The sequence below is a fragment of the Pholcus phalangioides genome, unplaced genomic scaffold (assembly GCF_987345545.1).
Source record: "Pholcus phalangioides strain wild (caught in Gottingen) unplaced genomic scaffold, Ppha-v1.0 ptg000018l_1, whole genome shotgun sequence".
Taxonomy (NCBI): domain Eukaryota; kingdom Metazoa; phylum Arthropoda; class Arachnida; order Araneae; family Pholcidae; genus Pholcus; species Pholcus phalangioides.
In genome coordinates, this window is record NW_028301611.1 from 2616639 (window position 1) to 2640000 (window position 23362).

Consider the following 23362-nt stretch of genomic DNA (forward strand, 5'->3'; position numbering starts at 1 on the left):
AGCGTTCCAGCAGTCGTGACAGAAATTACCAGCACTGCTGGTACCACTGGCGTTTCAAAGAAAAAGCAACCAAATGTGTCCAGCCTTGCAGTTTCAACCAGCAGGGAAACTAGTTGGGCCGTCACTCGATACTCAGAGTGACGGCAAACTCGACTGCTTCCGGCTATATCTGTCTGACCAGTCATCTTCCGTGCAGTTCCTCATAGACACTGGCGCTGATGTATCTGTACTGCCACTACGCAAAGAAGATTCCCGACGTCAGCCAGACAAGCTTCAGTTGTTTGCTGCAAACGGAACTGCCATACACACCTTCGGTCAACGACTGTTAAAACTAGACCTAGGACTTCGTCGTGCATTTCATTGGTCATTCATCGTTGCTGCCGTTTCACGTCCAATCATCGGATCTGACTTTCTGCGGCATTTTGGACTGCTTATAGATGTTCGGCGCGGTCAATTAATCGATCCACTCACTCAGCTTCGTTCACATTGCAAGATTGCTGGTGCGGTCGTACCATCCCCAGCAGTGAAATGCATCCGGGACAATAGTGAATTTCATCGAATTCTCACCGAGTTCCCTGAACTGACAGAGACTGTAGCAACGTTTAATGCTGTTAAGCATGACGTCCAACACTGTATTGAGATCAAAGGCCCGCCAGTTGCATCAAAACCTCGCAGGCTACCACCGGACAAGCTGCGTGCAGCCAAGTAGGAATTCGATCATCTAGTTGCCCAAGGAGTTTGCCGACCATCTCAAAGTTGCTGGGCAAGCCCACTGCACATGGTACCCAAGTGCAACGGCGATTGGAGACCATGCGGCGACTACAGGAGACTAAATGCTGCAACTATCCCTGACAGATATCCCGTTCCGCACATCCAGGACTGTCTCCAGGTGCTAGAGGGGAAACAAATATTCTCCACCCTAGATCTCGCAAAAGCTTTTCATCAAATCCCTGTGAGACAAGAGGATATTCCGAAAACAGCCGTAACAACACCATTCGGGCTGTTCGAATTTCTCTTCATGCCTTTCGGACTATCGAATGCAGCTGCAACATTCCAGAGGTTCATACATATGGTGTTGCAGGGTTTCACCTTTTGTGTACCGTATTTCGACGATGTTCTCGTGGCATCTACAAACGCTGAAGAGCACAAGGAACATTTGCGCCAAGTATTCAAACGTTTTTCAGAATTCGGAGTTCGCCTCAACGCTGCTAAATGTGTTCTGGGGCAGCCATCAGTTCGATTTTTGGGTCATATGATCTCTGCAACTGGCGTTGCACCTCTTCCTGAGAAAGTGTCGGTCATCGCTCAATACCCAAAGCCAGACACAGTCAAAGAGCTCCGACGATTTTTGGCCCTCCTCAATTTTTATCGTCGCTTCGTTCCAAAAGCAGCAGAGACGCAGGCGCTCCTGTATAAATTTCTAGCGGGTTCCAAGCGAAACGATAAGAGGAAGATCGTTTGGACCAAAGAAGCCGATGAAGCATTCCTGAAGTCTAAGCGGGATCTGGCAGATGCAACAGCTTTGGCATTTCCAGTGGCAGCAGCATCTTTGGCTATTGTGGTAGATGCTTCCGATATTGCCATGGGCGCAACTTTGCAACAACGTGTGTCAGGATCTTGGCAGCCACTTGGGTTCTACTCCAAGAAGTTATCTCCTGCACAAAAGAATTACAGTGCCTATGATCGAGAGTTGTTGGCAGCTTACTCTGCTATCAAATATTTCAGGCACATGGTTGAAGGCCATTCATTCGTCCTGTACACGGATCAGAAGCCTCTCACATATGCCTTCAGACAGACTACTGACAAATGCTCACCTCGTCAGCTTCGACACTTGGATTTCATTGGCCAGTTTACCACAGACATCCGACACATCAAGGGTGCAGAAAATGTTGTGGCAGATGCATTGTCTCGGATATCCATATCTTCCATAGACACACCATCTCCCACCGACTTCAAACGAATGGCAGAGGAACAACTCAAAGATGAGGATATTCAGCAACTACTCACCAATCCTTCATCTACTTCCTTGAAAATCCACTCTCTTCCTGTTGATGAATCAAAGCTTCAGCTGTACTGTGACGTCTCTACAGGACGCATTCGACCACTGGTTCCATCCTCGATGCGTAGGGACATCTTCACTGCCTTGCATGGACTGTCACATCCTGGCGTGAAGGCCTCTGTGAAACTAGTTCAAGAGCGTTTCGTGTGGCCCGCACTGAAGGCTGACGTGACCACTTGGGCACGTACATGCATTAACTGTCAGAAGTCTAAAGTGAGTCGGCATACGAAGAGCCCACATGGGGAATTTTCACCACCTGATGCCAGGTTTGAACATGTCCACATTGATATTGTAGGCCCTTTGCCTCCATCAGAAGGCTACACATATTGCCTCACCTGTGTGGATCGCTTCTCTAAATGGCCTGAAGCCTTCCCTATGCCGGATAGCTCTGCTGACACCGTGGCCAAGGTTTTTTATTCTGGATGGGTTGCTCGGTTCGGTTCACCTAACAGAATCACCTCAGATCAAGGTGTCCAGTTTGAGTCCTTTTTGTTCAAGGCTCTAACCAAGTTCTTGGGAACCAATCGCCAGAGGACCACATCATACCATCCACAAGCAAATGGTCAAGTAGAACGCTTCCATCGAGACCTTAAGTCTGCTATCAAGGCTCACGCAACTAACCGCTGGGTAACAGTACTTCCTACGATTCTGTTGGGTTTTCGAGCCGCCTGGAAGGAGGACTTGCTAGCTACAACTGCGGAAATGGTGTATGGTGCACCTATACGGCTGCCAGGAGAGTTTTTCGTACCTAGTCGTCATCACCCAGATCCATCAAGCTTCGTTGATCAGTTGAAGACCACCATGGAAAATTTAAGCCCAAGACAGACTGTTCGCCACGGAAAACATTCTGTTTTTGTCAGCAAGGACCTGCTGTCTTGCTCATATGTTTTCCTCCGCACGGACAGAGTGAAGAAAGGCCTAGAACCTCCGTACGAGGGACCTTACCAAGTACTGTCGAGATCAGAAAAGGTGTTCCAAATACTAATAAAAGGTCGACCAGTATCTGTAAGCATAGACAGAGTCAAACCGGCTTACATCTGCGGTGATGACCTGCCTTTCAATGCCCACAAGCCTTCCAACGATCAACAAGAAACAACAACTTCAAAGCATCAGCAGACAACTTCTAACGATCAGCAAGCAACAACTTCACGGCAAGCAACAACAACTTCACGGCAAGCAACAACAACTTCACGGCAAGCAACAATAACTTCAAAAGATCAACAGACTTCCAGTGACGAGGACCAAACTTTCATGACCACCCGCTCAGGTAGACGGGTCAGATTCAGGTTGCCTTGCAGGTAGTTCTCTCGCTATCGCTGGTGGGGGACTACCTGTGGGGAATCGGTTAAAGCCGTCCGGATATTATATATATTTTTCCTTGTGGTTGGAAGAGAAGTCAAAGCCGTCTAGAGATGACACTCGGTGTTTTGGTTGAGGTGTCACATGTTGTCGCGTATGTGTATGTCCGTTCCATGCGTATGTAGTGATTTTTGTGATTTGTTTTAGTTTAATAAATAAATTGAATAGATTTTATCATCGTTAATCACTACAACAGCTACCGTATATAACCATGTATCACACATTGGCGATGAAAAAAAAATGGATTTAGCGCCTACCGAGCCAAGGAAATCTCGGGCCACTTTGCGAATTGGCCGACCAAAGCTCGAATCATTTATGAAAATCGGACTTTGGCCAAAACTCTCGGCCATTCGCGAAGCGGTTGGCCACTTTTGGTCAACATTCGGGAATTTTAATTGGCCTCACATTTCGGGTTTTGGCAGTAACATATCCATGCAATAAATATGAGCAATAAAAAGTTTAGACGCTAGGTGAGATCCCACAGTATTTAAAAACCGCTAATATCGCAAAATCCCAAATTAATCACCACTTATAAGGGCGAACGTGTACTTTACTTTTAAAGTAATGAAATGAGACTATACACACACACACACACTTTATAGAAACATAATGACAAAATATCTAAAAACAGCACATAAATAATCGCCGTTAAAGTTTAGGCAAAGTCAAATTTTCAGCAAAATAAAAACTATCTAAAATCTGGTCGGATGTCCTTTTTCCCTAATAAGTTCATTAATGGAGGTTTCTATCGCAGAAATTAAGTCGTGCAATATTTGCGGCTCGAAATTATGCCAATAACTCTCAATGGAAGCTCTAGTGGTCAAAAATCGAATTATTTTTATTGCAAAAATCTCTCTCCCATGGTTTCTGATACCCTGAAAATTTTGTTATGTTCGGATAAGTAGTTATAAGTAGTTATTAGAAAAACCTCTCTACATTTCTTTCTTTCTCTCGGGAGAAAATAACGAAATAATGCCGATGTAAAGGAAAGTGCTGAAGAGAAAAAACGGCTCTCTCTCTCAAAATGATGCAAGGAGGAAAAAATAGAGTTACCAAGAAATCATTGCGATGATGAGAGGGAAAGAAGACAGAGAGAGCTCTAAAATATTTACGGGACTACTACCATAGTACGGGATATCTCACCCTTGTATAGGAAGAGGTTAAACTATGAGAACAACAGAATGCGAGTGCATAGAGTATATATATATATATTATAATTACTACCTTTCGAACATCTCTGACGAGGTACTGGAGAGTATTGTTTGGTCCGTACATCTGTAACAGAGCAAAATACGCATAGTATTATCAGCCATATTGAAAAAATTCAGAGATGCAATACATATCAAGAATGAAACTAACTGAATAGAAATCAATCGTGCATGTTGGAAATTACACGTATTACTCCATGAGACCATGACTGCTGCAACCATCTTTCAAAGTTTGTAGATATAATTCTGAGACACCCTTTACCCACTGTCAGAACATAATTTAAATTCAAAGGAGCACATAATCAATCAAAACGATAAGATATACAGGGTGCATATCAAACGGGGGCTATGGTATTTCACTGGCGAACCGTTGATCCTAGAGGTATACTTTTCAGTTAGAAAAAGTTTTGGTATAACGTGTAGTACTCAGATCTGTCACTCATGTTGGAAGGGGTTGTATAGTATTAAATAAAAGAAATTAACTTTTTATACAGTCCCGTGTGCCCCGAAACCCAACTAGGAAGTACTTGCCCTGTCCCTTGCCTTCTTCTGATGCCAACAAAAAAAGTTCCATGTTTCTAAGTGCAATATTCATTGAGATATTCGAATTCGAAAAAATGGAGCAAATTTAGGGAAAAACAGCGTTAAATGAGGGTAAAACGGGTTTTCCGCATTTAACGGTGTTTCCCCGCCCCCCCCCCAAATTTCCTCCGTTTTCCAAATTCAAAAATATCACTGTGAATATTGCACTTAGAAACATAGATTTTTTTTGTTGGCATCAGGAAAGCAAAGGCAACAACTTTCTAATTGGAAGTTAGAAACTAGGGGGGGAGGACCATATAAAAATTTAAATTTCGTACTTTGTATTTTCACTCTCAAAACTGGTACAGGATAATTTTTTAGCGACTTTTGAGCGTTTCGTTAAACTAGAATTATACCTCTACGACAGACGGTTGATGAGATAAAGGCCGTGCTAGCACTTAGGACACCATGTACATAAATATATATACTTACGCTGTTGTATAGGTCTTCGAGCCTGGGTATGGAAAGGAACTTGTGCATACTGACTCCATTCTCCAAGAGAAGTTTCACGAAGTCCACGCTGTCCATGACCAATGCATCCATCATGGCTTGTTCCAGGGCACCTGGCTATAAATGGGGTTAAACACACTCGTTATCGACGTCTACATTTTTTGAACAGACAGGGTGCATGTCAACCGCAATGACAAACGCGTTATCATTAAATATTGCGTGAACTGAATTCATGAAATTACCGGCCACTCCTGCCCGTAGACGAATACTTCGTCTCGAGCAATGTCCACTCGGTTCCACGTGAGTGCCAGCCTCAGTTGATCTGGAGCGGGCATATGATGACCTGAAGTTAACAATTAGATTCATACCATGAATATAATAACATAAGAAAAACGGGGGAAATAATTACAATACGTTAATGGTGGTTAATGCTCATAATCCCTCATTATACAAGCACAGACACCATTAGCCACAGATTAAGTGCACATCATATATGTACCTAAACCACCACGTTGATCCTGACATGTTTCATCCATCCAGCTTATATTACTGGAGGGAGTATGACGTCTGCGGTCTCCGCCTTGGCAGTGCTGAGAACGGTGTCACCAACATCATTTGTCGGAAGATCACGTGTGACTCGTTGAATATCGGCGTAATCTCAGTTATTTTCTAATAGCATAAATAGGAGTTTAAAACAGTAAACGAAAGAAATAATTTCAGCATCGATGAGATAATTCCAAAATCAAGGAAAGAGATAATTCCAGATTCAATGAAAAATAATTCCAGAATTAATGAAAAACAATTCCAGAATTGATGAAAGTGATAATTACAAAATTAATCAAAGTGATAATTATACAATTAATGCAAGAAAAATTCTACAATTAATGCAAGAGATAATTTCAGCATTGATGAAGTGATAATTCCAAAACAAATGAAATCGATAATTGCAGCATTAATGAAAGATAATTCCAGAACTAATGAAAGATAATTCCAGAATTAATGAAAGTAATAATTCTAAAATTAATGAAAGAGATAATTCCAAAATCAATGAAAGAGGTAATTCCAAAATCAATGAAAGAGATAATTCCAAAATCAATGAAAGAGATAATTCCAAAATTAATGAAAGATAATTTCAGTATTAATGAAAGGTAATTTCAAAATTAATGAAAGAACGATAATTCTAGAATTAAAGAAAGTGATAATTCCAACATTAATGAAAGAAACAAATCAAGAATTGATGAAAGAAATTATTCCACAGGGTAATGAAAGAAATAAGTTTTTCCATCTGTGTAGATGAGTTTTCTATCCTTTTTTTAATCTTTAAAACGCAATACTCAACAGACTAAACTGTACATTTCAATCGGGAAATTGCCAGGCAGGAACTGTGTTATTCAACGAGTCACGTGATTTCCTTGCATTCGATGTTGATCCCGCCGCTGCGGTTCGATGCTTCCTCCAGTAATATAAGCTCGATGGTGTCATCATTTAAACGAGTATCTGGAATGCGTGAGAAAATATTGTCTAGCGTATTCATTAACATCTGTCAGTCATACCTTTCAATAGTGCCACCAGTACGGCTTGATCAAGCTCGTTACAAGGTCCTTCTCCCATTCTGAAGACCGTAATCTGTATGGAAATGAACAGGATTATTTTTCTCGGCAAACGATTATTACGTATATTTATGTACTCGAATGGACGCAATACATAGTCAAAAAAAAAAAAAAAAGAAAAACACACACACATATTCGTACATGCTTTAATGAAAATTTTTTTTGTTTGTAAGTTTGTAAAAATTCCGCAAAACAAGCACAATATTTGCGTCCTTCAGTACAAAAGCTACAGAAAAGGCGCTCAGAGTGTTTTCCTAGAAGTCAGATAGGGATGTAAACGGTGAGCAGTTGGTGGAATAAAGAAAGGCCAAATAATGAAAATCGATGAAATCAAAGAATGGTGAAAACACCGCTGGTGGTCAAAGATTTTCCGGAAAATCGATAGTATCAAAGAATAGAAATCGAAGAGATCGAGAAATAGTGGAGAGAGCATTGATCCTGTGAAAGACTTGTAAAAGAATCGATGGAACAAAATAATGATCAAAGAATAGATGAGATAAAACTATGGTAAAAAAATCGATAGGATAAATAATAGTCAAAGTATCGATGGAATCAAATAGTAGTCAATAATGGTCAAAGAATCGATTTGATCAAATAAGAAAATGTTTAAAAAAATGGGTTTTGATCAAAGAGTAATCAAATAATCGATAGGATCAAAGAGCAATCAGAGAATCAATGGGGTGAATGAATCGGTGGAATCAAAGAAGCGATGGAATCAGAGGATCTATTGAACCAAAAAATCAATAGAAGAAAAAATTGTCAAAGAATCTATTGAACTAACGCATCGATTGGATCAAAGATTGGTCGAAGAATCGTAGAATCAAAGAATAAACGAGAATTATTGAGCTATATAATTTCGATCCAAAAATCTTCTGTGCCCAATAAAAGCAGTTATGATGATCCATCGTTTCATCAAGCTTGAACTGGGTCTCATCAGCCGACATTATTTTTGTACTCAAAACACACATTGCTTACAGTTTAGTGAACGGTCTCAACAAATATTAAACGAGGATAAAAAAACAAATTTGTGACGAAGACTCTGTGGCCAGATGATTCTCGATTCAAGCTTAACACTTTGTGGTCCAGAGGTGTTTTCGGTTCGCTCGTAGAGTTTGTACTTTATATCGCCTCTCCCGCAATGAGGAAGGGCTCCTGGATGCTAGTAGCTATTGCGTTTTTTGTATAGCTAAGCTGCTAAGAATCCAAATTTACAGGAAGCTTTCCTTTCATCTTAAGGAAATGTTATAACAATGAGAAGTACAGATTTCACCTAATGTCGATTATACCTCGACAAAGGACCGCAAAAAGTTGATCGAACAGCATATCACAACAATTGTTCATATGTACGGCAAAGAACACCATTATATTCCCGTGGGCAAAAGTTACAGTAGATGAGAAATATCATCCATCAAACGAAGGGTATTCAACCAGCTTCCAGCCGTTATCATCGTTTTCGGACTACTGTAGAAAACCACTCCGAGCACTTTTAGTATAGGTAAAGTATTATGTGTGTGTGCTTTCTGGTCTGGAGTTTGTTTAATCTCATTTGCTATTAACATATATACAAAGGATTTTCTTTCGTTAAAGCCTGTATAAAAAAATGTACACCACTTACAAGTTATGGCTCATATAATTGCCCACGGGAAGGATCCGCTTGAGATATTTTATATAATTTCAAACAGAAAATGAATGCTATCTTCCATCTAGAGGCTGAAAGAGCATTTATTTATTTTTTTATCCTGGATATACCCTTAATTGTAAAAGATTATATATCTTGAGAGGGCTATTCCTTAACGTTAATGATAATGCTCAAGTAAAAGAAATCAGCAATCATCAGAGATTTACGGTACTTTTTCAGACTTAAATGCCGCTTCGCTACACGGAATTATAAGAATTTAGTAACATCTAGAAAATCCTGGAACATTTCTTTATATATATATATATATCTAACTGGTTATAAATGTTATTTATGATGTGTATAAAGCTCGAAATCGGGATTAATTAACTTCGCGCTAGATGGGAAAGAGAAATGTGTCCTATACAACAACAACATTATGGAAGATAAATTAATCGGAATTTACCAGGTCCCTCTTCGTAACACACATCATAAGCTCCAAGTGAAGTCTCTCTGCGTGTTCCCTGTTCAAGTGGAAAGTCTTTTCAATGGTCATCATCAGCTGTTCTCGGACGCTTTCCAGGAGTGTGCTGATATATGAGGGGGGAGAGCGAAGAGAAGAGAAAAATGTGTTATAACTCATCCTAATAAATCAGATTGCTCTCATGAGCGGTAGCGGGTCTATTATGCCGTTTGTTCTCAGATTTTTTAGACGGGTTATTTATGAGAGCAATGACCAGTTGCAAAAAATTGCAGCGGTTCATGTTCTCTGTGAAACAGTGAATTAATACGATGATTTTACTTTCAATGAATGATGAAGAAATGCCGTGCAATATGGCATTTCTATCACGTGTTAGTTTTGCGTACCTACCCTGTACCAGAACGAGCGGACGTTTCCTTCGTACTCGTGTGCAAAATTAAGAGAATTAGCATAATATGTCGAATTTCTGAAAAACTAATGCACAGATTTTATGAATATTTGGTACGAATACACAGTTATAACGGAGAAAAAGATTTACCATACAAAAGCCATGTACGTACGCATGACTGTCAGTAGAGATCATCTTTGCAGGAATGTCCAAAATTCATGGTGGCGAGATCGAACCAAAAATTAGTCTAATATGGGGTAGGGGCCCACTCTTACAGTCAGACAGGTCGTACAGCCTGACGGCATACTGGACACGAGGCTATCGAGGAGTCCCTGAAGCAATCGGTCTCACTCCTTCAGCAACCCAGGTTTCAGCTCCAAGAATGCTCCTCGGAGGGGGATGGCGAGATTCAATTGTCCTCCAAGAGTGTTCCAGACATGTTTTATAGGGGTTTAGGTCAGGAGATCTGTCTGGCCAATCCATACGCCGGATATTCTTACTTTCCAGATAATCGTTGACCAAGTGAGTCCGATGTGGACGAGTATTGTCGTCTATGAACAGGAACCGAGGGCCAACTGAGCCCCTGAAAAGCCGAACATAGAGCGCTCTAAGATCTCCTCTCTATACTTCCTATCAGTTAGGGACCCTCTATCAAACACATGGAGGGGTGTGCAGCCGTCCAGTATGATGCCTCAAATGGACACAATGTGAAAATTCTCTTAATTTTGTACACGAGTGTACATGCGCAATAATAACAAGAACAAAGAGGAGTGAAAACAAGTCGCAGAACATGTTGGGTGTATGCGTATGACTATTATAGTGGTCTTAAGCATATACGCGACTTGTTTTCGCTCTCAGTAGTCAGTGGACCACCGGCATAACGTGAGCAAGCGACCTGAAGTATTAGGCCCATCGTCAACTGGAAGCGAGAAGAGACGACATTAAGTCCGACGGCAAATAGCATCTGACGTTATCCACTGAGTGGACGGCGACCTTTACACGCCACTCAATTCACGACAGCATTCCGTGCAGACGAGTGCGTTCGTAAAATAAGCTTGAGAAAATATCGGAAAACTAAAATATTTTTGAGAAAATTTATCAAGTCCATACTAAATCAGTCATCTGACGCAAAAAAAGAAGGCGCTCTTGTTGTAAATGAATAGATGATTACATTCAACCGAATACTACTTACGCTCACAACCCATAAACAACATTTATCAAATTTTCATCATCCATGTTCACACGGGAAAGAGGAGAAAAACTTAGCGATTGGCACGAAACCAAGTAAACAACCGCATACGCACTGCACCCGCGCAGATACGGAAAGAGGCTTAAGATCTCATTCGAATCGGAAATTTTTGTCGTCTCTCTGCTGTTGTAGACAGAAATCAGTAGCTGAAGATCTGCTAATGGACGAAGCTCTCCCACTTTCTGTGTGATAGGATAAATTTTTCAAATACAGACATCCACGCGCACTTGTTTATCGCTTTAAGTTGCTTCCAGTGGATGACCGGCATTACGGTCACTACGGTCGCATAACAATAACATCAAAACTGCATAAGAATTGTACGCTAGATGTCATTCGGTACAACAGGGTCACCAAGGATTCTAAGTGGTTTGCTGGGTATTTATATTGCCTTACAAAATAGAGTCAAGATGACCAAAAGTCATCTCAAATAGAACTCTCTAAATAAAGCTGAATTTCAGTGAATCAAAAGCATAAGGATGCTGAAAAATGGTCGAACACAAGTTCTTTAGAACACAATCCCCCCTTCTAGCCATGAGGCTATGTAGTGAACTCATGTAGCATAAGCTTAGGATGATTTGCACTAGAACTGGAGTAGGGAAGGTCCCTTATGCTCCAAAGATTTAAGTTTCATTTTCAATACCTTTTAATCTTAGCTCTAAAATGTGAGCACAATATGAAGTGGTATATATATTCGCTCCAGACATTTTTCAGGCTGTAGCTGTCTATCAGATTGAGTTTTTTACTTATCTTGATAGTTATAGATGAGACAATGAAGTTTCCCCGCAATCCTTTTGTAGCCCTTACTGTAGTGCTGCACAACCTCTTCAATATCCACCTCGTCCTTCTGCCTCGTTTCGATTACCATGGAGATTATTAGATCAGCGATCCTGAATATTTTTTCGTGTATGTGTGACTCCCCTTCGAACCATATTCTATTTTTGCGTCCCCTCTCCCATTTTAACAAGGGTACCCGAATTCCAGGAGCGAGATCTTTTAATATTCGTAAACCAAATTCTGAATGATGAATTTATAACATATAACATTATATAAAAAAAGTTTGCGTAGAGTCCCATCAGCTTTCCTCGTGTGTCTTGGTGAGGGTTCGAATCTTTGCGATCGATTTCAAAATGTCATTTTTTCTCAAACATTTCAGTTGAATAAATTACAAACATTTTTTTTTCTTTCGCAACATACTTTGGCCCTCTAAATCATCTCAGATGACTCTATTTTCTTTCATTTTCACCTGTTGACTCCTAAAAATATCTGAAAAGAGGGGGCCGCATGCCCTTCCCTACAGGTTGAGAATCACTGTGTTTTAGATCTCTCGCTAAAGAGAGTTTTTCTTCTTTACGTCATCGCTCATGTGCACGTAGTGAGAAGAAAAAATTCATTTGCGCTGAGGAAGAGTAGTCTCGCTCCTTTGCATTCCGTTTCTACAAAAGTGTTGCAGAAAAAGTAGTCCTCGTATACAATTTATTGTATTTATTTTCATGGTAATGAAATATGAGAACTAGCTGTTACGCAGCGATGACGACTAGGAAATAAAAATTCACATTTGCCTACCCTAGGACTCTCGAATCACAGCTCCACACACACACGCACGCACACACAGTCCGGGCGAGTGTTAAAAAGCCAAATAAACGCAAAACATTTGAAAGATGTCATCAGCAAATGGCCTCTCTCTCAGCTCATATGTACATCCAGACTACTCGCTGACACGTACGCGATCCCGAGCACCTACGGCACCATCGGAGATATATATAAAAAGTGTTCTAGAGGGTACCCATGGCCGGCCGTAAGGCGATGTGGTCTGGGTGTCTCCTGACTGAAACGTCCGAGCGAGTGCGCTACTGCTACGTTATAGAAGAAATTTCTTCCTCTGAACGTACCTATGCTCAACATTACCGTACGATGGACGGTGGAAAAGCAATTAGCTGATGGCCCACTTAACGTCGTTTACGAACCAAATTGCGGCTAAACGTAAACGACATCAAGCGAGCCATTAGCTGATTACTGGTTACCGTCCATCGCACAGCACCGTTCAAAATATACGCCCCAAGAAAGGAATTTCTCATGTATTCTGTAGCGTAGTGGTAGCAAACTCACCCGGGCTGGGAGAGGGCTGTGGTTCGAGTCCCAATGAAGACACGTGAATTTTTCTTTGCTAGTCATTATCCCTGCATAGCAACCAGTTTCCTGCATAACTTGTATTTAGAAGTGGAAATGATATCTTTCTTTTTACAAAGAAAGATGATTTCAAATTCATTCAAAAAAAACCAGTCAAAATCCCACTTACTCATCATCCTGCACGTATCTATGAACGAAAGCCAGTATGTCTGCAGCGCGACCACTTCCGTCACATACGACGACTGGGACCGGAGGGTTGTCCGTCACATATTCGAGCACCGTACGAATCGTATTGAGTCCGCCTTCGATGACCACGCACACAACTGGCACACCGCATGTCTCCATCTCGGCTCCTTCGATATGTGTTTGAGAGAAACAAGATATCATTTTTTATTACGTGAAATCCTCTTTCCAATTAAACATCTGAGCTCAATGATAACATTATGATATTTTTCCATAATAATGCAGTATGCTAGTCTCGCCAGTCGTTTTGGGACGTACAGAAATACATACATAAGGCTTCCGAATGGTATGAAAAACACCAGACAAGCATTACAAAAGGAATCAAGCCTCATCTCTCGTACCACTTCTCAATTTATGAACAGTTTTCGCTTCCGGTCCGAACATGGTAAATAAGTCGAGTTCACGCCTTTTCGGTAAAACCCATCTAGTTTACGAGCTTTCAGTGTCGACAACTGCAGAGATCAAGCAGACCTTCAACACGAATACTTACATAACACGAAAATTCAGAAACCTGCCATTTTAACTTGAAAGTATGATTAATTTGATTATAATTGCCCTGTATTTACTGAAACTTGGGAGTAATTAGTTTCAATAGGGAAAATGGGGGGGGGGGATAAAACATGTTTTTTATGGGCGTCTTTTTTCAGCCACGTCATTGGGCATTTTGCATGTTGCGGCCTTGTATTTGTATTTATACGAGAGATGGCAGCACCATTAGAATCCAAAACACTTTGGATTCTACTGCATAACTTTCTCTCTACAACACAAAAAATACGTTATTGTCTCCCCCCCCCCCACTTATTCACCCAGAACAAGTGGGATGCGATTCTGGGTTACTTTACAAAAATTATTTGTACTGACGTGTCACCAGTTTGGCGTAAAGTGCGGAAGATGGAATATGCTGGGAAGACTGCATATTCTTCGAAATTATCTCATGTCTTATTAGAATCGGTCGAATAAAACTTGGGCATATTCCTGGAAAAAGCATAATCCTGTACATAAGACTAGCTGTTGCCCGTGGATTCACTCGCGTGGATTTGGTAATCTGAAAATAACTCGGGGATGATTCCTCCATATAACATTTATACACCTCAGGTTGAATTTTCAGAAATCCCACCTAAGTAGGTATCTACGTTATAAGATATATATATATGAAATTTGGTCAGTATTATAGCTACAGTGGTTACGGCCCGGTCATGATTGTCCCATATAACATTTGAACCACCTTATGGTTCAGCTTTTTCGGCTAAGCGTGATTTCTCTGTGTTATCTTTGAACCCCCTCCCCATTACTGTCCCCAGGGGTCGGATTTCGAAAAAAAACCCCTCCTAGTGAGTCTTTACGTCATGAAGCAAAACTATTGACCAAATTTGATATTTAAAGCTTCAGTGGTTTCGGCTCGGCGATGATGAATCAGTAAGATAGGACATGTTATATATATATATATGGTCGAATGTCACCAAGGATGATCTGGAATTCACCAGCACCGATAAGTATAGGGTGTCCCATAAATTCGTGAATAGCTTAAAAGTTAAAGGAATTAGTTCATTTGAATACTGTTTACGAAAATGAGGAGTGACTATTCTCACGAAGAGGGAAATTTTTGGTACAAAAAAAAAAAGGTTAAAATTTTTGTCGGTAGAGACCGCGAGAAACCGGATATGTGCAGTAGTGATTGGATCTGAACCATTCTTCAATCATTTCTGTGTCCGAAACCTTGTAAAAGCTTTAGCCGGTGATTCGTGGCTAGAATAATAATAATAAAAAAAAACAAAAAAAAAACTTCCCAATAGTTATCGACCAATGCCAACATCACAATGAAAAACCTCAAGTGACAGTAACTAGAAATTTCAGAAATGAGCTTTTCATCATATACCTTTGCATTTTATGACTGATTTGTATATTTCCAGTGATTTGCTTCGGTGCAGCGCTCTCTATTAACAAAAATTTGAACTAGTTTTTTCACTGTACTTAAGAAAAAGTGAGAATAAGTGAGAAACACATTTTTTGGCAAACCGCATTCAAATTTAACAATTCCTCCAATTTTTGTGAATTTTTGAATTTCAATTTCACTTTACGAATTTATGGGTCATTTTCTATTTCGTTTCGTAACTCGAAAAATCAGTTATTCGGGAAGTAGAACACAAAAAAAGTGCGAAATTTTCGGAATTCAATTATCCCTAGAATACATACATATTAATTAATTTCTTTACCAATTCCGATAGAGATATGAAAATTTTATCCGGAAATATCAAAAAAAAAAATTCTCCCAATAACTCTTTTCGTAAGACGAAAAGATTTCCTCAAACTTTATTTATCCTAGAGATAAAATATTCAAAATCTCTCTCTCATGAAATGTTGGTTGGCACATAGGAAATATCCGTATTAAACGGATTTGAAAAGTTCTTTGTATCCAGCAGTTTTCCCAACAAGCCCCGGAGCGGGATCCGGAATTATTAATAAGGGAAATAAAACTTTGATCGGCATGGAAAGATTCTCTTTGGCTTCGAGGACATATCACTGATAAAAAATAATCACAGAATTCTATTCAATAACTTGAGTTATTATTGAAGGATTTCTAATGAGGAAGGAGAGATATAAGTGTAGAGAGAAACCTCTCAAACTCAGCTGGTTATCGTGATTGGTGTCTTACCATAAGATAACTAAAATAACTAAAATGTAAGATAACTAAAAACAAACAGCCGGTACCTCCTCGCTCTCAAAACTTCCAACACGGACCTAACTTCTCCCCTTGATCTCGGCTCCGAATTTAACTGGGCCTTCTCCTCTGTTTCTTTCCTTCAATCCCCCCCCCCCCCCAATACGTCTTTTCTGATTCACTTCATAACTCCTGTCCCATCTCTTTTTCTAAAGCTGGTCTCTTGAATCTTCTAAACAAACTAAAGCCCCACTCTATTGGCCCCGATGGGATCCCCAATCATACCCTAAAATTCTGCGCTGATCAAATTTGTAACTATCTCCTCATTATTTTCAACATCTCACTGAACACATCTAATCTACCCTCTTGACTGGAAAATCAATAAGATAATTTACATCCATAAAACAGGTTCACTGTCCGACCCTCTCAATTTTAGACCTATCGCAATCACCTCCTGTTGCTGCAAGCTCTTTGAACACATAATTGCCAAGAATATCCGTACCCACCTCGACTCGATTCACTTTTTCTTTCCTGACCAACATGGATTTAGGTCATGGTTATCAGTATCCACCCAGTTAACGATTTTCATATATGACTTAACAGACACCATTGACAGAAAAACCTTCAATTCGATATCATTTTCCTAGATTTTTCCAAAACATTTGACAGGGTGCCACATAATAAACTTCTACTAAAACTTTCAAACCTTGGTCTAAATGTTCAACTGCTGAAATGGGTGAGGCCTTTCTCATTAACCGTAGCCAATTTGTGTCATACAAGGGCTAGAACTCCTCATTCCTTCATGTCAAGTCTGGCACATCCGAGGGTTCGGTCCTCTCGCCACTACTATTTCTAATTTATATAAATTATCTACCCGACTCCATAAACTGCCGTATCTCTACAAAACAGTGTCCAATCTTTCCGATCAAGAATATCTCCAACACAACCTTAACATTATTTCCGAATGGTGCTCAACCTGAGAATTGCCCCTGGGAAGAGCATCCCCAGCCGCAGCAGTGTAATTGAAGTACAATTTCGCCTTTCCATCCCTTCTGCAATCGACGATATGCGGAATGAGAAGAGTGCAACGTCGACAATTATCGTAAAGACTATTGTAAACATTGACTAAAAGAAGGCATGGTGGGCTGAAGTAATCCACGATAGAAACGACTAGAAGCGACAAAACCCAACACTTTATGTATTTAATGACAGCGCCGTCTAGTGATCCACGGCTTGCGTTTTGAACCAATGTATGACGGAATTTGCTCGTTTTGATTTGCTATTTTCATTATTTTCACTTCTGTTTGTGTGTACACAAATTTAGACCTTGGAGGTTTTGTGTTCTGGAATTAGCGACATCTAGAACGGCCAAGAGAAGTCATTTTGATTGCCATATGTGAATTGCGGAAACAGCTAAATAGTCTGAATAGAAGAGACCGCGATACACACATGTAGAAAGGTTCACAAAAAGATACACATCATCAAAATAGAAAAATGTACGATGCCATGTTAGTACAATGTTTGTCTTTTTTTTTCAGGAGGAATCTATTCAGGGCAGTTGATGGACGCCATTCGTTAAGGAATTTCTTAAATCTTTCCGGATAGGCGACATACCTCGTGTGAAAGAGGTGTGCTCAATCGTTTGATTGGGCGTCTGATCAACACCTCCTAGAGATAGAAGGCCTCTGCTTATGACGTCAGTGAGTAGCCCATTTTCCCTCAGAATATTCAGGGAAAAAAAATTTCCTGCTCGTGTCAATATCATCGTTGTGGGGAAAAGAAATTATCGGGCTCAGAAATGGCGATTTTTATGCCCCACATCCAATCACTATGCGGCATTTGTGAGCCAATCAGGAAGATTCCACTCCAAAATAAGAAGAAACGACATAGGATGCTGTGTTTCAAAATGTGGCAAACTAGCTAGGTAGTCTGAATGACGTTTATGACAATCAATTCAGAGGCCTTCTATCTCTAGGAGGTGTTGCCCCCGCACGCTGCTTGTGACGTCAGTAATTGGTCTATTTTCCCCTCAGAATATTCAGGGGGGGGGGAAATTCCCTGCTCGTGCCAGTATCATCGTTGTGCGGAAAAGATGTGATCGGGCTCAGAATTGGAGATTTCTATGCCCCCACATCCAATCACCATGCGGCATTTGTGAGCCAATCAGGAGGATTCTACCCCAAAATAAGAAAAAACGAAATAGGATGGCAAACTTGCTAGGTAGCCTGAATGGCAACCCATGCGGAGGCCTTCTATCTTTAGGACGTGTTGATCTGATTCCTTGCGCTATTGAAGACATGGAGCAATTATCGCTTTGATTATCACTTGTCTCTTGCTTGAGTGCACATAAATGTGGTTTCCCCACGGAAATCCCGAATCCGATTGCAGAGAAACGCTTTATATTCACAAAAATTGCACTAATTATGCTGTCAAACAAACCAAATGAGAAAACATGCGAAATTAGACGTTCTTATGCCTTTCCAAGAATATTTATGATCTTGACAAATGGATATAGTTTTGCGTTTTTTACTTTTGCTTCCACAGAGACATATGCACCATAAAATTGTAGATAAAAAAAAGTCTGGAAAAGAAATTAAGGAATTTGTAACTTAAGACGGTATTTAACTACAGAGGAAAAAAAAGGTTGATGTGCATTTATATCAACCCTTGTCATAAGAATTAGCATGAAAAAAGAAATACTAGACATGAATACAAAACGCGCAGCTGAATAAATGCAGGATAATAACAATTGCTTCAAATTTGGCTCCGATCCAAAAAGAACATCAGGATATGGAAATTCTCTCGCATATCCCACGTTATAACATGATAAAAAATTGAAATTTTTTTTGTGATGAAATGGAATTTCATCCCAAGGATTTTCTCAGTATTCATTCACTTTTCTTTTAGGAAGGAAGCGTCATGAAATATTGTAATGGCCGTATGGAAAGAATAAAATGTTGTATTTATTATTTTTTTAGAATAAATTTAAATTATTTAGTTGAGTTTTTAGCATGTAGGGGGAACATAAAAATACAGTCTTCTTTTGTTTTGACGTGAGTACGCTCTTTTAAACTCCTGACGATACCGGAAGCACTCGCAAAAAGTTAAGTGACGAAGTACTTGAAACGCCCATATCTCAGAAAGTACCGAATACAAGTCGAAAGCAATGGTATCGTCAGATGTACATGACAAAGGTGCATTCAAGGATACCATTCCGATTTATACATCTCTTCCCGTCTGGGCACCAGACCCGCGGCTCTGATTCAAATTATTTTCATTTCAAATTATTCATCGCAAACTATTTTCCGCTATATCTCTTAAAGTACGGAATGCATGCCAAAAGCAATCGTATCGTCAGATGCACATGACAAAGGTGCGTCTAATGATATCTCTCCGGTTTCGATATATCTTCCCGTCTGGGCACCAGGTTCCCCCTGCCCCTGATTCGTAACAAGATGTTTTTCGCTATATCTCGAGCACTTCATAAAGAAAAATTAACAATATTGGTGTCGTTTGTTAGCTATTCCAAGGACAAAGCGGATGATAATGAACGAAACGATGAACCTCGTCGCCAATTGTACGAAATACAGATGACTGGATACCAAGCGAAGATAATTTTGAGCGCTAGTGCGAGGTTGGTGGTTCGATTTCACATACAGAGAAAGGTGACTTTTCTTTCAAATTATCTTCGCTTGGTATCCAGTCATCTGTATTTCGTACGATGATAATGAAATTATGTGTACCTAACGTGATTCATGGCACGAAAAACGGCTTCACGTCAGAACGTGCAGCCGGGTGTCTATGACACAGCCTACCCTCTTTTGTTTGCAAAACATACCAGACCGGCTCACCAACAGATTAGCGGCATATTAAACCACGTAACGTCCATAAAAGTAACCACATTTAATACATTATTCGTCGTTAGAGAATGTAATAGCTAAGAATCCGTCGTACATATAACCCAGTGTTTCTCAACCCTTTTCGGCCAATGGCTCCCTTCCGGAGCATATTTTTTCTCGTGCTCCCTCCCCTCTCCATCTGGCCCTCTAACCACATTCAAGAATGTGAGAAATATCGAATTGGATTTAATCAAAAGTAAGTTTATTACGAACAAAATTTTTCGGAATAACATTGATATTCGAAACCCTGAGCCAGGAATGGATCCAGAAGGGGGGGGGGGGGAAATGATCATCCCTCTGAAGAACCATAACACCGAACATGGCCCCCGCTCTGTCCCTTACAGAACCGAATTATATGGGAAAAATACGTGACAATCCGATGAACAGACACAATAATTCTAACCCTCCGACTCAACACTCTGTATCTGCGACTACCCTGGGCTAGAGTTCAGAGAACTTCTTTCTTTGTCTTTTCAATATCACGGGGCTTCAGGCAAAGTGATGTTCTGGGCCCTATACTTAGCTGGAAGAAACAACTCATATATTATATATTTTTACATACTTACATTTGAAGACCATAATACCAGGTATCACGCACCCTAAGGATATGAGGCCTCGGGTAATGCCCATTTGGACCCATGGGTCAAGATTGACCCGGTTCTATGGACAGTTTTGATGGATTTTGAAAGTAGTCACATTTTTCACTTGAAACCTCCATTTCTTCACAGCTCTGTGGCATCCTTCACTACTTGCAGTGGTTTCCCTTCCGTTTGAATTTCACCCGTGGCTTTCTTAGAATATCCCAGGACCGCAAGACTACCCTGGGTGCCTATCATACTAAATATAGGTTTGGCAGAATACAAAACCATCATTCATAACAGAAGGATCGTTTAAAAGTTGGAGAGAATTTCTTTTGATTCCAAAATAGAATAGAAATTTTAGAAAAGCGTTCGCGTGCCACTCCTGATAACACGGCCTGCGACTTGTGGCACGCGTGCCGGCCACCCCTGGCATAAACAATTAAAAATATGCGTACCAAATTCGAAATAAACTGTGGTTAGATAACAACTTTAATTACCGCACATTTCTACTCGAACATTGTTTCTGCGGATTTTTGACCAAAAATTACGAGACTCAATTCATATTTCCGTGGATATTTGGATAATTCTGATGCAACCACACTAGGAAACAATAAGGGATCTTTGAAACAGTATCTATTAATATAAATTATGAGCAAAGAGAAGAAAAAAGTTGTTAATTATAATCGGCGAAAACCATTTCCATATCGCTTTGGAAACAAAATCGAAACACACTTGAAAGATCGTCCACGTCAAGAGTTCAAGCGATCGGGAAAATTCTGAAATTCTTTATCCGTGATTAATCAGTGATTTAACCGTTCGCGGGGGAGAAGTTAACTCAACTATTCACCAGCTCTATATTTAGTAGCTCCGCTCGAGATAATCGGCGTCGCTGCTTTGAGGCGAGCGATTCATCAAAAGTAGCCGCCCGCTCTTGCTGAGCTTGTATCTAAAGCTCTCTCTAAGAACCGGGTAAGTGAAGTGGCTGCAAGCACACTTATCTTTGGATATGCCGGAGAACATACATATCCTTAGATCGATCCGTCGGTCGGTGTTATGCAAAGTGCGAGGCAAGCGAAGATAGTGCTCCACATCTGCAGACAATGAATCGGCTCTGTATATCATGTCGAGTTTGAAGACGTTTTGTAGACAGGACACGCGTTAGTTAAACGCGTCGACTTAAATGTTAATATCGGATACATATGGCGGGATGCTGGAACATCATTTTTCTATCTTTATTTTCCAAGTCTATTTTATTACAGTGAAAAAATTCACTAAAATCATTTTTTAGTATCTGTATTGTATATGAAACATCGGGTGATGTTTAAATTGTCTTCCTCTCGTGTTGTAATCGTCATGAAATATGGATTTATGAGTGAGCTAAAATATTTCAAGGTACAACATTGGGTCTTATACCTTAAAATAGTGGGTCTTAAGATTTTTCAGCCCATGGCCTTCTTTGAAATTCTTCTTGTGCCCCCCGTCGTATCCAGCTCCCTCCCTAATGCATGAACGAAATCGTTTTCACATATTGAATTGGATTTAGAACTGATTTTATAATATACTGGATGTGGGGCCCTGGATTTTATTCGTTGTGAAATTGATAGAAATGAAAAAATTTCGTGGTCCCTCACAGGGGGGGGGGGGATGTCTGACAAGCCTCCAGGTCGAAGCCCCGTGGAAATGTTGACAGGTTCCAATTCGGGGGCTCCTGGATGCATCTCATTGATTTTTATTTCCTAACATTGTAGAATTTGCAACAGCGGAAGCCCGAGATAATTCAGGCGGCCAACCGCCCTCTTTCTCTTCACAAGATATCTTGTTTATTTCGTCCCACTTCATCCTCTCGTTCCGTGAGGGTCCACGAAAATTTTTCATTTTTATCAATTTTACAACGAATAAAATCCAGGGCCCCACATCCAGTAGCGGGGACGCAGACTGGATTCTGGATTTATCTGGGGCTTCCGCTGCTGCAAATTTTATAATGTTAAACAACAGGAAAGAATGAGATTCATTCAGGGCCCACAAAATGAAACCTGTAAGCATGGGGCTCCTGATTTGAAAGCTTGTCGGTCATCCCCCGCTGCGAGTGCCATGAAAAATTTTCGGTTGTATTCATTTTACCAACGAATAAAATCCAGGGCCCCACATCCTTTAGCGAGGTCCCAATACGCAGATATTTAGTGGGGGGTCCCAGACTGAATTTATCTCTCGCTGTTGCAAATTCTACAATGTTAAGAAATAAAAATCAAAGAGATACATACAGGGCCCCCGCATTGGAACCTGTCAACTATTCCATGGGGCCTCGACCTGGAGGCTTGTCGGACATCCCCCCCGGTGAGGGACCACGAAAATGTTTCATTTTTATTACAAAGAATAAAATCCAGGGCCCCACATCCAGCGTCGGGGACCCAATACGTAGATTTTTAGTGGGGGACCCAGACTGGATTTATCTCGGGGTTCCGCTGTTGCAAATTCGACAATGTTAAACAACGGAAAAGAATGAGATTCCTCCAGGGCCTACAAAAGGAAACCCGTAAACATGGGGCCCCCGACTTGGAAGCTTGTCGGTCATCCCCCGCTGCAAGTGCCATGAAAAATTTTCATTTGTATTCATTTTACCAACGAATAAAATCCAGGGCCCCCGACCAATTACCCGGGATACCAATTCGCATACGTTTAGTGGGGCCCTCAGATTAGCTTTATTTCGGGCTACCGATGTTGCAAATTTTACCATGTTAAAAAATAAAAATCAATGAGATACATCCAGGGCCCCCAAAATGGAACGGGCCCCTGACTCGGAAGCTTGTCGGACATCGCTCCTGTGAGTGCCACGGCGAATATTCATTTTATCA

The 23362-nt window shown here is 40.6% G+C and overlaps 1 protein-coding gene across 2 annotated transcripts in view; it reads right to left on the bottom strand.

Moving 5' to 3' along the window:
- Trpm (transient receptor potential cation channel, subfamily M) overlaps positions 1-23362 on the bottom strand; it is a 343617-nt gene that overhangs the window by 49932 nt on the left and 270323 nt on the right. For both annotated transcript variants that reach the window (XM_089247633.1, XM_089247634.1), the window contains exons 7-12: positions 13298-13481; positions 9350-9473; positions 7212-7284; positions 5901-6001; positions 5641-5775; positions 4643-4693 (exon numbers count right to left, since the gene is read on the bottom strand). In XM_089247633.1, coding sequence (XP_089103759.1) covers positions 4643-4693; positions 5641-5775; positions 5901-6001; positions 7212-7284; positions 9350-9473; positions 13298-13481 — 668 coding nt within the window. The remainder of the gene's footprint in view (positions 1-4642; positions 4694-5640; positions 5776-5900; positions 6002-7211; positions 7285-9349; positions 9474-13297; positions 13482-23362) is intronic.